Source organism: Acanthochromis polyacanthus, chromosome 15 (assembly GCF_021347895.1).
Source record: "Acanthochromis polyacanthus isolate Apoly-LR-REF ecotype Palm Island chromosome 15, KAUST_Apoly_ChrSc, whole genome shotgun sequence".
NCBI classification, from domain to species: Eukaryota; Metazoa; Chordata; class Actinopteri; family Pomacentridae; genus Acanthochromis; species Acanthochromis polyacanthus.
This window is the reverse complement of record NC_067127.1, coordinates 16,160,289-16,175,491: the sequence shown is the minus strand read 5'-3', so window position 1 is coordinate 16,175,491 and position 15,203 is coordinate 16,160,289. Positions and strand designations below refer to the sequence as shown.

General features: G+C 40.9%; 1 protein-coding gene across 1 annotated transcript; it reads left to right on the top strand.

The window, feature by feature from the left end:
- The first annotated feature begins 7,289 nt into the window (after positions 1 to 7,289).
- btbd3b (BTB (POZ) domain containing 3b) lies at positions 7,290 to 14,600 on the top strand. Its single transcript, XM_022191296.2, has 4 exons — positions 7,290 to 8,265; positions 9,337 to 9,427; positions 11,330 to 11,448; positions 12,167 to 14,600. The coding sequence occupies exons 1-4, from the start codon at positions 7,955 to 7,957 to the stop codon at positions 13,197 to 13,199; spliced, it is 1,554 nt and encodes a 517-aa protein (XP_022046988.1). The 5' UTR covers positions 7,290 to 7,954; the 3' UTR covers positions 13,200 to 14,600.
- The last annotated feature ends 603 nt before the right edge of the window (positions 14,601 to 15,203 follow it).

Here is a 15,203-nt window from a genome sequence, read left to right as displayed (position 1 = left end):
CAGAAGCAATACAAGAGTTAAAAGTTGTGATTGTGTTTTGAGTGTCAGGGAGAGGGATGAACCCTCGCAAGTGTTATCATTACTATTACACTCAGTGATAATAATCTCAAGAGATCTTTTTCAACATTGTCCTTGAGCATTTTTGAAGTGCTTGAAAAGAGAAAACAGATAAGAGACGGTTTGTAAGTACCAAAAACACTTGAAATCCTCGACTTGAGAACTTCCACTTAAGGCAGCCGACGCTCCCCAACCTCAGCGGCACAACACTCGTGTGCACATTTTCAGTCAAATATGGCTGTAATGGATACTTTACAAATGCTGGCAACACCTGGATTTCTGCAAATCATTCCATGGAACCAGCAATAACCTTTGAAAAGCTTTAGGGGATACTTTAAAGCAGCTCTCACTCAGAGAGTATAAGAGCCGAGTAGGTCTCTGCAGCTGCCTCAGCACCAACGCTTAAGTAGCATCTCCTTGTGGAAATCTCAGAGAACACAGTCAGATGTGATGTCAACAGAGCATTAAGCATCTCCACTGCAGAGCTTTATAACTGCCTCAGTGATGTATACAAAGGAGATAAGCCATGTCCGCACTGGATTAGCAAAGCAGGACAATCAATGTTGGTTATGTAATTTAGCACAGTCCACGTCAGTGATTTTAATGAACAATATGAGCTCATAAAGTACTACTTTACGACACTCATAAATTAGTGGAGAAGCATATCCTTCCAGTCAGGCTCCAGAGTACGTCTCCTGCCAAAAGTGTTTGCAATTTATGAATCACATATTGATCTGGATGGCAGTGGAATTAGAAAAACGAGAAGAGAAATCCTAGTATCTGTATTTCTGTGTGCGACATGCAATACTGGGTGACTACAAATAATCTTGAGCTTCAGAGATGGAACTCACTGAAAATCCCAAATAAAAGTCCACATTGCTTGAATATTCTGAAACACTAAATGCTTTTAAGAAACTTCAAGACTACAGCGCCGCACATTGAGTAGAGGGTGTGCTTCTCAGGAAGTTTATATTTTCCAAAATTTCCTCAGAAGCTTTAGCATTCCTCCATCCATGAATAATATTCTGATTCCAACAATGGTTTTACACAAACTCTCTGAGGTTCAGAAAACAGAAACCAAAAATCATTTTCCATTACCTCACTTGGACTCCCCCCACATGAGCTGTCACTTCTGGAGCAGCAGGAGCTCTTCCAGGCTTTGTGGTCAGCCTGTTCCTGCTTGCTGAATCAATGCAAACCTGAACCAGAAAGCCTCCATCATCTGCTTGACATCACTAGATTTTGCCACAACAAGACTTTTAGACGTCTCCAACTTTCACAGGAATACAAAATGATGTCATTTAGACTCCAAAGACACCCCACTGAACCAAAGATCAAAACCCCGAGATTATTAAATACCACAACCATCTTGAAAACTGGTTTAACAAGGTCTTGATCAGCTGACATCCTCTCAAGCTGTTATGCCTTTTAAGCTTTCTGTTCCCACACAGCACACATGCAGTCCACGATAATAGTGGCAGATTTACCGCTTAGTAATTAGAGAAAGAACGAGCCCTTGGTTTCAAACATATGAAGGTGTTACTGTAGCAAAGGGTGTGAAGAGTGGAAATCTGCAAATCTCTGTATGTACAGTGCATGTGTGCTGTCTTGCACATGTGAGAATGTGTGAGCCAGTCTGTACAGTCAAACTAAGTCCGATATGTCTCTAGATCCGGAAGTGCACTGAGATTTGTGAATGAATTAGAGAAACTGTAAATGTGCACACGCATCTGTAAAAGTGTACTGATGATTGTTTTATAACAATCATCAGTACACTTTTACAGACGCGTATTATGTGTATATACAAATTATGTGTAATATACAAATGTACAGAGATTTGTAAATGTGTTTAGAGTATGGATAAGATGTGCACATATGTTAAAACAAAATCTGAAATACTAGTATATGTTAAAAAAAAGACAACTTAAATTCCATTTTATTATAAATGAAAGTCTTTAGCTTCAAGAAAATCGATAATTCTGAAAACGTCAGTCGTAGAAGAAGCATTCAGATCCTTCACTTAATGAAAAGTATCAATACAGTGATGCAGAAATACTGAAATACAAGTAAAAGTCAGGCACTAAAAATAATACTTAAGAAAAAGTACATTAAAATTAGCTGTAAAATGTAGCCAAAGTACTAAAGTAAAAGTACTGGTTTGGTCCCTCTGACTGATAAATTGCTATATAAGACATTATCAAATTATTTACAACAATATCATGTTATTGTTGTAGATGCTGCAGGTGGAGGTTCTGTAGTTTGAACTACTTCATGCATAATTTTATATCTAATGGAACGGCAGACAAACTGGAGGGGTCATCAGATGATTAACGGGAGACGAAAGAAGAAAAAACAAAGTTCTAGTAAAGAAATCTGTGTTCAGAATTTGGACTCTTTCTCAGTTGTTTTACTTTTGGAGAAATATGTAATTATTTGAACATTTATTCAGATTAAATCATGCAAGAACCTTACAAGGAAAATTCACAGAAAACTAAAATGGGATCCTGACTACACACTGCTTTTTGCAAGCTCTCTGAAGCCAAAAAAGTTGGAAATGCATGTTTAATATTTAACAATGTGTTGTGCTATTAAAAACTTTGGTATATTATATTTTTTAACTCAAAAGCAACTAAAGCTGATAGATTAATATAGTAGAGAGCAAAGCACAATTTGTCCCTTTTAAATGAAATGGAGAGGAAGAATTAAGTTGCATAAAATGGAAATATTCAACTAAAGTACAAGTAACTCGGTGTACTTAATATTTAAGGATACACAGAGCGTCATGAGTCTTACAGCACCATGCACACCACTACAGTCTGTCGAGGAATCCAAAGCTTGACAGACCTAGTTTTAGTCGCTAAACTATGATTGAAGTGTTGCTGTTCAGAAAAGAAGGTCAGCAAATGGTACATGATGATTAAAAACAGGTGACTCATCAGCTGTAATGTGAATCTGAATGTGGCATTTGTTTTAAATGATAAAAAGCAGTTCTTTTACAGAGCTCGACTGCAACTTGTCCTATTCAGACCCCATCAAGGTTTCCCAGATGCCAAAATAAATGGAGTAATCTCTCAGTATAATTACAGATTTAATACATGTAGTACCAATTAGGTGCTATGCACATGCAAACCAAGAGCAGGCTCAGACAATAGCAATTACGAGGATCTACACAACAAACAAGCAAAAATGCTGTGATCAGGGGAGCGTCGAGCTACACAGCCGAATTAACTTTAGGGCAGAATTTGTGATGTATCTGAAAAGACCCCCTCAAACCGCACGCCAAACGTTTAATCACGCTGGAAATTACGGCTATCAAGCTTTACATGACAGCAAAGAGAGGGCGATGAGTGAGCAATGGTGGAAAGTGTGTGGGAGTCAGCGTGCGAGCATGCTGTGGGCCAGGGTTAGAAGGTCTTCTCTACACTGTCATTACTGTCTCCACGCACTCAGCAGCAGCACACACGCACACACACACACACACACGTGCACACACACACACACACTGACATGCAGACACACATATTTGCAAAACAGATGCATATAGAGAGAGATATATAGATGTAAATACAGATAAATCCTGCATGTGTGGAACACAGGTTAGGCACATAGGCTTCAAGTTAAAAAAGATTTTTCTTTTGCAAGTTCTGCAGAGAGGCTTGTGGCTCTTGCTGCATTCTCCAGTCTCCGGCTTTTCTGTGCTTTCCAGGCAAGTAAAATTACCCCCATACATCTTCTGCCTGTGACATATTGATTGTAAGCTAAAGGAGAGGCTATCATCTCATCTGTGGTGTTGTTGTCTTCTCTGGTCAGTTAAAGTGTGTTCGGCTATTTGTTGGACATTGTTAAAAATCCATGCCGCATAATGAAATGCGTGATGAAATGTTTATCCTGCCATTGTTAGGGCTTCGCAAATGCTGACAAGCTGATTATGCAACGGAGGCTCAATATGAGATGACTGGCAAAAAAATGTAATGCCATGACGGTCGATGTGAATAAGCAGCAAAGACGAATGGGTGAACAGTGGAGTGTCAGAAAAAAGAGAGTTTGGATAAAGGGTGAGATTCATAAACGCACATTTCGTATACGGGCTTTTACTTTCACATGCATACACATACAAATACTAGCACTGTTCTCGTGCCTGACTGCCAGCTCTCTCCAAGACCCCGCTGACTAACAGCTCTCTTTTTCAGGAGTTCTAAGCCCCGTCTCTGGGCAGACGCCATCCCTTCCGCCCCTTCCACCTGTCAGGTGCCCTTGTCTGCTTTAATGGTGGCAGTGAAGAGGGCAAGCTGCTGGGAGGGCGGAGGTGGCGATGGAGAGGGGGACTGGGGGGTGGTGATGAACACTGGACGCTGCTGGATCCTGTCCCTGCCTTCGTGTGCCAGGCCTGCATCACAGTTCATTTCCCAGCCTCCTCCGCTATGCTCAGCCAAGCCTCCCAGCAGGTGTCTTTCTGCAGAAGAGCTGTGCCACGACGCAGGGCTGCATCTCAGCGCTCAAACTCCGAGTGGCAGGCAGCCACCTCCACCACATAACTAATGACCTCAGTATTCAGTGAGTTTTTAAGAAAATGTACTCAGATCTCTTCCACCAAACCCCATTAATAATACACCTCTTTTTTTTTAGTAATAGTGCTTTTTACACTGAGAAAATATTACCCAGCACTTTTACTCCTACAGTTACAAATTGATGTCTTGCAGTGAGTACACACCAGTAATTATTACCACAATTCACTGCCTGAAAGCCACTAATGCATTTAAAATAATAATAATAACAATTACTTCACATAATTTCGGAATTGTGTAGTCTAGAAATAGGACATCTAATCTTATCAGACACAAAAACTACATCAGTTTGTTCAAAAATGCTAAAAAATTAACTTGTGCTGATGTCAACAGCGGAAGAGATAACGGCGTTTATTTCAGCATTATTTAAGCACCTGACTTTTTCTGCTGTTTCTGATTTTTCTGGCTAGTATGCAATGCACACCGTTACAGTTACTTCTTAAAAGAAGAAGGTGTCCTGGTATAACTACTTTGAAGATAAGGGCGTTGCATTGAGTAGTGTCATAAAGAAGCAATCCACTAAGGCACAGCTGGACTTCTGCCGCTTTTGACTTTCCCTTTTGAAGTTAATACACTGAGGCTGGAGGCTGGAGCACCGCAAAGCCTTGAAATATGAAGGAAATGTTTAAACTGCATATTTGCATCATTAATATCTGAAGTTCAAAGTTTTAACTGTACTATCACAGGACTTATTGAGCATATCAAAAACTATTCATATACATTTTGTTGTGCACTTTTGTCGGCCCAGGTCAGAGTCTGCTTTATTTTATCAGCAGTGATCAACAAAGAGCAAATGGCCTCCGTCGACCACAATGCTGATTGCTGTGCTACTACAATCACGCTCGTGCTTTCCTTTTCTGCGAAAATGAGCGACTACGTGATGACAGAGCGTGAGACAAAGGTGATGTTGACGCTGTGACAACACCATCATTACTTCCTCCTCTCACTGCTCCCTTCGAATGTGTGAATAACAAGATTACATTTTCTGCTGATGAGTGGAGGGAAAATGCAATTAAAGAAAGCAGGAAGCCATTTAGGGTGATATATAGTGACATCCTATTTATCATATACTGTATACTGCTGCCAGACAGTGATGCCACATAAATCACAAAACTGTTGGTTTAACATGTGTATTCCGTCACCCGTTATCAAGGTTACGTCTGAAACTTTACAGTTTTAATTTAGTGGTTAGCAATGGCATTGGATTACTGTGGAATAAGAAAAAAAACAAAAAACAAATTTATAGTTAAATTAAGGTTTCTTGTTCAACCAAAAGACGTACAATTGCACAAGGTTTTCTCCTTTATTGTTTTTATGTCTGTATACTACATCCCTGTCCCAGTGTTGCTTGTGGATGTGGTTACCAGGGTAACATCTCTAGTGGCCTGCAATTTGAGAGTATGGTGCCCTGTAATGTTGGCTCCATGTTACCATAGCAAATTTCTCTGTTCGACAGCGTACACTGTATAAGAGGGCTTAGTGGGCTAATGCTCTTCAGTGCAGCAAACACGAAGACAGTTAATTAGGGTTTATAGAAAAATCAATATTGTTACAGTGGCTCAAAGGAAGATGTCCTCCTTTAAATTTATTCACCTTATTCTCCTCCTTTGGCCGGTTTTAGATTTGCTTTTGCAAAAACATGCAATATATTAGAATTCAAGTGCATCTCATAGCAGTAAAACTGATACTTAAAGTAACTCTATTATCAATGCAAGTGGCATACTAGTGCTATTAAAGAAAGAAATAAAACAGCAAGCTACTACATCAAAGATGCTATCATTTCATAACAGTTTAAACCACCACCACCAAATACCTAAATCATCCCAGCACTTTAAATAGAAAACCCACTGTGCACAAGCCCAACTAAACAAGCAGAGCAAAGGAACCATATGCATTATACATTGTGTACAGAGTGCATTACATTCATAGCCCCATGTGCTCTACTGAAGAGATGACTTGACAAGAAAGCTTAAGAGCAAGCACAAAAGAAAGACTGTGAGAAAGCATCCATGGAATTATACTGCATTAAAAAAAAAAGCAACACCAGAACATTATTCTAATCTAATATTTGAAGATGTAGGAATGTGTGTTCATAACAGCACACAATATGTCACATGTTTAAATTCTGTTTCTATTAATACCTTGTGTAGGATGTTTATTTGTGTGTACCTGACTAATGTTTGTGAAATGAATTTGTTTCTAAAAATATTGTTTAGAATAAAACTGGCACAATCCAATCAAAGCAGTCGAGTAAATAATGAAGAGCAAATTCAGTTGTTTGTATGAAAGTATGAAAAGCTCATTAAAAGAAGTACGGCTGTGACAGGAGGTATGAATTAAGCAAATTCTGCCCTTAAAAAGAGCATGTAAATTTACATTGCCCTTTTGAATTATAACATGGAGTCTGCTTTCACTGGAGTGCAAATTGAATGCTGTGGCTTCAGGTAAAGGAACCACAGGAAGTAGAGCTGTGGATGAGTATATCATTCTTATGGGGCATGGCTGTCACTTTAATGGAGACGTTGACTATTGCATATTCAAGTATGTGCTGCACTAGGCTGCATCAGCCAATCGTGGATGGTGTGTGCTGCCATTGGCTGAGCCCTGGAGAGAGCTATGTGCTGTACTGAGAGGGGGCGGGAAGGAGGGGGGCTCTCGATCTCCTCTGCGCTCTCCCATTCAACCTCTGTAGTCAGCAGAACGAGAGGCTGAGCGGAGCGGCGCAGCATCCACAGCTACAGCATCCTGCAGATGACTCTGCTCCATGGAGGAGAGGAAGGGAAAAAAAGAACCGGCGCTGGAGAGAAAAAGGTAGACCCACAGATGAAGAGAGGCAGAGAGGGGGAGACAGGCGCAGCGGGAGTAAGAGTGCGAAATGAAAGGAACTGAGTAAACACCGCTGCCTAAGGACCACTGCAGTTATACTAAATCTGGAGCTGTCAGGCCAACCCTCAGCGAAGCAGTGAGTGAGAGAGGCAAGGAAACAGAGGAGGAAAAAAGAAGTGATTTGAAGAGCTGATCTCATCACCCTGGATGAGCAGGGATGGGAACCCCAAGAGCCTCTCCATCAGCAGATCAAACTTCACACAGGAAAAGTGCCTCCAGATCACCAGTCTGAACCTTTCACTTCAGAGGAGTGACAAATACGGCAAAAGAAGAGTTATCCTGGTAGTTCCCTAAAGGTCGAACAAACCTCATACAGGATCTGTGACTACTGCACTGCTCAGCACAGCTCAAGTCTCTCTTCCCCCCTCAGTCCTCTTCGCACCTGCCTGCTCTTGGCGAATGTCTTCTCTGCATACACTCCCACTGCTCAGCAGTTGAACACACTCATGGTCGATGCCAAGGGAAGGAACATGAAATGTCTGACTTTCTTCTTAATGCTTCCTGAGTCAGTGAAAAGCAAGTCAAGTAAAAGCTCCAAGAAGGGGAATGCCAGTGGCAGCTCCAAGCTGCCCCCAGTCTGTTATGAGATAATCACTCTGAGGAGCAAGAAGAAGAAGAAGATGGCAGCAGACATTTTTCCCACCAAAAAGCCGGCATCCACCACCACAGTGCAACAGTACCAGCAGCAGAACCTCAACAACAACAACACCATACAGAACTGTAACTGGCAGGGACTCTACTCCACTATAAGAGAAAGGTAAGCCTCTGGCTGCACTGGAAATCACCACTTATAATCTCAACAGTTTTCATCAACGTTACATTCAGGGGAGACGAATTTGAAAATTTAATCTGGAAATTTCTCAGAAAGTTCAGCAGAGTTCAGCTCCATTTTAATTGCCAGTGTTCTGAACACAATCTCTATTAAAATCAGAAATGTATCACGAAACCCTTCTGTAAGGTAATTACTCTTGCGTATTGAGATGTGCTGTGTGTGTAGGTGTGTGTAGGTGTGTGTGTGTGTGTGTGTGTGTGTGTGTGTGTGTGTGTGTGTGTGTGTGTGTGTAGGTGTGTAGGTGTGTGTGTGTGTGTGTGTGTGTGTGTGTGTTAGTTTCAGTATGGGTGGATGCGCTATCTCTGCCCTGCCCTCAGTCTGCTGGGGGACCCTCTGTTTACAGCCTCTCCTGCTCCTGCAGACTTTGCCGCTCTGACATAACAGAGGGTGGACAGGCACCGGGTGTGTTTGATATGCACAACAGGCAGAGGCTGCTCGTACTAAAAGCAAAATATTTACCTTGGCCTATCAGTAAAAGACCCCAGCTGTCCTGAGCAAAGTGTGTGCTTTCTGACCTGGCTTTGTTGTCTCTCCAGAACATCATGGGGCTGTTTACCCACCCCTGTGACATGTTCCAGTATTCAATAATATATGAACGCAGCTTTATTGTTGGTCCCATTCTTTCACAGTGGGGATTTTCCATCGACTTCATTGTCTTGTTTCCCTGATTTTATGTCGAACGAAGGAATAATAAAAGTAAAGTAAGGGTGAAAAACGATAGAGTTTTGAAGTAGTTTTTGTGTTTTAGTGTGCTATGTGATACTTTAAAATCAATAAAATGTTTCTAGTCCTGCCTGAAGCACCTGGGGCACTAAACAACAGCAAAACTCTTGTTCATAGAGTAGCAAAAAAGACAAGTATAAATGTCACTTAATTTTTTTTTTTGCTAAAGACTGAGTTTTAATATCCAATTAAAAAAACAATGAAATCATGTTTTTACATTGTTCCTCCCCCTTTAAAATCTAATTTTCTTGCTATTTCTTTCCCCCTATTTAGAAACTCAGTAATGTTCAACAATGAGCTGATGGCAGATGTTCACTTTGTGGTGGGTCAGCCTGGAAGGACTCAGCGACTGCCAGGACACAGGGTAAGAATTTCATCAGCCACTAAAATCAGGGAAGGAAATTAACAAACAAGCAATCAGCCAGTGTTGCCCATTGTTGTTCATATCACACAAGCATAAAAAATAATCTTCCTCATTGCCAGCGGTAATGGAACTCTAGTCCTTTGTGCTCCACTCTCACTTCCGCACCATGTGTCTTTTCGAGACAGTCCTCAATTATTTATGTAAATGAGGCTGAAGGATGGAGGCAACGGAGTGAGTGAAGGAGGATGGGATATCCTCCTCAGCAGTCGTCTCACACAGAATGGATCGCCTTTGTCTCTGCTTTAGCTCAGCTTTTCAGAAACTGCTTTGCAATTACCCAACTTTTAATCAAACACGTCCAGCAGCACACAGTTTCAATGATAATGCAGATTAAGGTGCATTCAACTGCGTATCTCACTTCCTAGAAAAATAACTTTTGTACTCATTAATGTGATTAGCGTTTGGATTTTATAATGAAGGCACAATAAATCTAGAATATTACCAGTGATTATTATAATTGGGTTTAAATTCATGTGGTTTATGCGTGTTGTGACCTGCAGGTCGACATCCTGACTGCTTTGTTTAGTCCGTCCTCTGACCTCATTGTTTTCTCAAGATGTGATTAAGGCTTACATCTGCCTAGCTCATATCCTTCATCTAAAAGTGCTTTAACTTGTTCTCTATTTGAATATGATTGTGACATTCACATAAATCGGATAAGTGATTTTGCAGCCATAAATTTGGCTGCAGCTGTCCATTGCCCATCTACAAGCTCAGATCAGCTCAGCATGGGTCATCTTTCTTGTTCTTTATATGGGACCCAGATATATTATGTATGATCGGTGGCTGCAGTGCACGATTTGCATTTAGAGAAAGCAGTTACGGAAGGACACTGAGGATGACTTGACTGCACTTTATGCTGGGACATTATGCCAATGGGTTATAATGACGTTCAGCGCGGAGATCTTTATTGTGTCCAGTTGGCAGGAAATGCATATGCATTATGATCTCATTTACGTTTATAGTTATACCCCTCCAAGATAGGGGGGCTGTAGATAAAACCAGTGCTTTATGTAGATATCTGTAAAATATAATGGGTCATGAGGTGGAACTAATCTCATTCTAATATGTATTTGTGTACTGGTTTCTAAACCCACATAAAAGAGCATCAGTCTTTGAGCTGATCTCATCTAATGAACAAAGAAACATGAATTTCAGTGTGCAACAACATCGACAACAACAACAGTATTGTTTCCAAAAACAAAAATTTGCAGGCTTTATTTTCAATTGGCTTCCCTGCAATTTACTTCAGAGAAACCCTGTGTTCTTTTTTAGAGAAAATTTATACCACCCACACACCCACCTACACATACTTGTGCAGCACACACATATCACACAGAGACACATACACAAAACCTGAAACATAAATGTACTTCAGAATAATAAGAGTTCATAGTCTTGTATACAATGCGCATTATTGATACTGTTAGTAGAACTGTGTTGCACCTGATTTCATCAAAAATACAGAAAAGCCATTAATTTCAGTAAATTGAACTTTTGTTGCACTCTGCTCAGTTGTGTCAGAGGCAGTCTACTTCATTAGAAATCTGCCTCCCTGTCCTCAGGGGAAATAGAAACTCGCTAAGCACAGCTGAGAAACTCAACAGGTACAGTCTCTCCAGCACTGAGACATTGTTCAATATTCACTGAGAGATTTGTGTTTTATGTAAAGTGAAAAAGCCACATGTGAACTAATTGGATTTACTACAATTCCCACTTCAAATATCCGTTCTCCTTTTTCCTGGATGTTAATACGTGTCATGTGAATTCCAGTGAAATTCTAGATGAACTATGTTTTCATTTCTGCTTCTCTCACTTTGTTTTCTCTTCTTTTTTCATTAGTATGTGTTGGCTGTGGGCAGCTCAGTGTTCCATGCCATGTTTTATGGTGAACTTGCTGAGAACAAGGATGAAATCCATATACCAGATGTGGAACCAGCAGCATTTCTGGCAATGCTGAAGTAAGACTTCTCCTATGTCTAAATTCTTCATCACACTGCACTCTCTTTGACTACCATCTCCATTACATAACTGTTATTTCAATTTGATCTGAGTGGAAAAAAATATTTGATAATAGTAGTCTACATCTAGCTCTGGCACATCTTGAACAAAACTGTTGAGCACTTCCTTCCATAGACAAAAGAGACGAAGTGTTTCTTCTTCCTGAGTTTTACAGATAAAATCTATATCTGTCTATTCTACTTTAATGCATTTCCTTATGCTTCCCACTTTCCGAGCTGAATCCCTTGATGTTGTTTTCTCCTGACTCCTTACAATTCTTTTATCACTTTTATTTCTGAGTGTTGTTTTCTCTGCCCTTGCAGGCAAGCTACAGTAGGTGGTAAAAAAGATGTAGGAGGAATACTATTTTAATAGCTAGTTTGATTAGTTAGCACAATGATTTCACCCTGTTTAGAATCTCATTCCATTGTTGTACAACATTTTTTCGTACAGATTCAGTCAGGCTATGGCTTACAAGCATAATGTGAATTTCAAGGATTAACTCTAACTTTCAAATACTGTAATTAATATAGTATTTATTATGCATTTTGGTCTATTTCCAAAACATAGTCATCATCCCAACCAAGCTGTTTCTACTATGACAGCTTGCATGCCATTTCCGTGCTGTCTGATCTGTTGTCTATGAAGTTGTGAAAGTCCCATTTTTTACGTCAACAGGTACATTTACTGTGATGAAATTGACCTGAGTGCTGACACAGTGTTGGCCACTCTCTACGCTGCCAAGAAGTACATTGTCCCTCACCTGGCACGTGCCTGCGTCAACTTTCTGGAGACCAGTCTGAGCGCCAAGAACGCCTGCGTGCTGCTTTCCCAGAGCTGCCTGTTTGAGGAGCCAGAGCTGACACAGCGCTGCTGGGAGGTGATTGATGCCCAGGCCGAGCTGGCGTTACGCTCGGAGGGCTTCTGCGACATTGATGCCCAGACCCTGGAGAGTATCCTACAGCGAGAAACACTCAACGCTAAAGAGATAGTGGTATTTGAAGCTGCACTGAACTGGGCTGAGGCTGAGTGCCAGAGACAAGAGCTCACCTCTTCTACTGACAACAAGCGGAAAGTTTTGGGCAAGGCCATGTACCTGATACGCATCCCTACAATGGCTCTGGATGATTTTGCCAATGGTGCAGCCCAGTCGGGCGTGTTGACGCTAAATGAGACCAATGACATCTTCTTGTGGTACACAGCAGCCAAGAAGCCTGACTTGCAGTTTGTCAGCCAGCCGAGGAAGGGCCTGACACCCCAGCGCTGCCACAGGTTCCAGTCCTGTGCCTACCGAAGCAATCAGTGGCGCTATCGGGGCCGCTGTGACAGTATACAGTTTGCAGTGGATAAAAGGGTTTTCATCGCTGGGTTTGGACTTTATGGATCTAGCTGTGGCTCAGCAGAGTACAGCGCCAAGATTGAGTTGAAACGTCAGGGAGTACTGCTAGGACAAAACCTCAGCAAATACTTCTCCGACGGCTCCAGCAACACCTTCCCAGTGTGGTTTGAGTATCCAGTCCAGATCGAGCCTGACACATTCTACACTGCCAGCGTGGTTCTCGATGGGAACGAGTTGAGCTACTTTGGGCAGGAAGGAATGACGGAGGTACAGTGTGGGAAAGTGACATTTCAGTTCCAGTGCTCCTCAGACAGCACTAACGGCACTGGCGTACAGGGCGGCCAGATTCCTGAACTTATCTTCTATGCTTGACAACACCTGCATAAACATTTGACTGGTTTTCAGTGCACTTACAGAAAATAGAAATTTATCACTTTGTGCATAGTGTCACTTTCGGTTATTATTTATTTTTGTCACTATTGTGCAAAAAAAAAAATAATCTGATCTCAGACCTGTAAAAGGGCCTTATGTGTTTTTGATTTTAGTAAATGGTCCACTTGAGTAGGACCAGATATATGTTTCAAGATGCTGTTGTCCAAATTCATGGATGAACTAAAAGATAAAAAAAAAACATCTCGCACTAGATGTGCATGTATATATGGAGATATGTAAATTCTGAAATGTATATGATGCCACAATCGGGGCCAATGCTGGCCATAGAGATATCTTATATAATGAATATGCTACAGTATGTTTATTATTTCTATGCTTGCATAGAATGCACATATATAGCAGCAATACTTCACATCATACGGAGATCATTTCATGCCATGACTCAGTCTGGACCAGCAACATCATAAGTGAAAAAGGCTGTATGATACTGAAAAATAACAGAAAATTTCAAATCACGAGCAAGAGCACTGTTTGTCCTGTTGTAGTATGTAATATCCATTTGTATTTGAGAGGTTTCAACCGAATCTGCAGCTTTTATAATTCTCTGAATCTAGTATTGGGGCACGTAGAGAGGGCTTGAGGGGTCTTAGATTACGGAGCACTAGATATAATGAGCCACACAACCCTTACAGTATCTCTCTGTAGCATGTTGCTCTCCACCTACACTCGTCTTAGTCACTTCAGCGAAGTTTTATTTAGATCAATGTCATTATGTTTACAGAGGAAATTAGGACTTGAAATGATTACCATTCACCGCTACATGATAGAGTGAAGGATTTCTTTGGTTATCTATCTAAATCTGTCTGCACTGCAGTACTGACTTACAGCATGGTCAGACCGGTTCCATTTCATCTGATCTGTGTACTACTAATTGTCTTGGCGCCTTCGTTTTGTTTACAGCAAAAAGATTAACGATCGATTCAGTGTTCGAAGCTGTTTATCTTATGGACTTTTACTTCTCTTTGTTAAAAACCCTGTGCACTCTGAACTGCTGAGCACTCCCTCCCAATGTGATCATACAGTATCAGTATTTGCAGAAGCATACTGTATATGCTACAGAATTGCACTGATGTTGGTTTGTAAATGAATTTGACATTTTGTTTTACTTGAGGCAGATTTTTATTTTTTATGTTTTTTTTTTTTGATTTACTGTGCTATTGGATATTCTTTCTGGTGTAGGATAAACATCCACAGGCTTGTCTGCTGATGACAACGGATGAGGAAACTGGTGTTCATGTCCTGTGTTTACGTGCTACAGTGCTGGGAGACCAACGAATGTGTATGGTTGTTGATGATGCAAATAAAACAAAACAAGTGGTATATGACGGTTGTGTTGCCCATCTGTAAAAAGTGATAACGCTACATACTTTGTCTGAAATTAAGAGCCGGGGACAGATGATGCCCTTCAGCACTGCAGTGATGTACAATGCCAAGTAGAGATGTCTGCTGATTGATGGTGCCTGTCTTCATGCCACTTGAACACCCTGCTCTTGGTCTGTCAAAATCTAACTCTATCCTGCATCCCACTTAAGCATTCAACATTACACCTCCTCCTCCTTGATATGAATTTAAAAAGCAATCTATGTTTGGCTTTTGGAGATGTGCAATCCCTTCTGTAAAGGTGTGAAGAGATAGACAGCATGCCAAACAATGTTCGTAATCCTGAGTTTATACTGAATGCCGTCGTAAAGAATTGCTCCTTGATAAGGCCATCACATGAGACCTAGAGATAACACAATGTCAAATGTCTAAGAACCCCAAAGTGTTGAATTCCCAGCTCAGTGCTGTGGCTGTTTGACCCACGGTTGATCTGGATGTGTCTTTCTGCTGATGAAAAAAAGACAGCGAGTCTCAAAAGAGGCTTTCTTCTCCTTCATATTCTTGTCTGAAAAACAGTCATTCTTTGAAAGAGGCACACTTGTG

Coding starts and splice junctions, on each gene's coding strand:
- btbd3b (XM_022191296.2), top strand. CDS start 7,955: ATGGTCGATGCCAAGGGAAGGAACATGAAATGTCTGACTTTCTTCTTA. Junction 8,266..9,336: donor TACTCCACTATAAGAGAAAG/GTAAGCCTCTGG, acceptor CCCCCTATTTAG/AAACTCAGTAATGTTCAACA. Junction 9,428..11,329: donor AGCGACTGCCAGGACACAGG/GTAAGAATTTCA, acceptor TTTTTTCATTAG/TATGTGTTGGCTGTGGGCAG.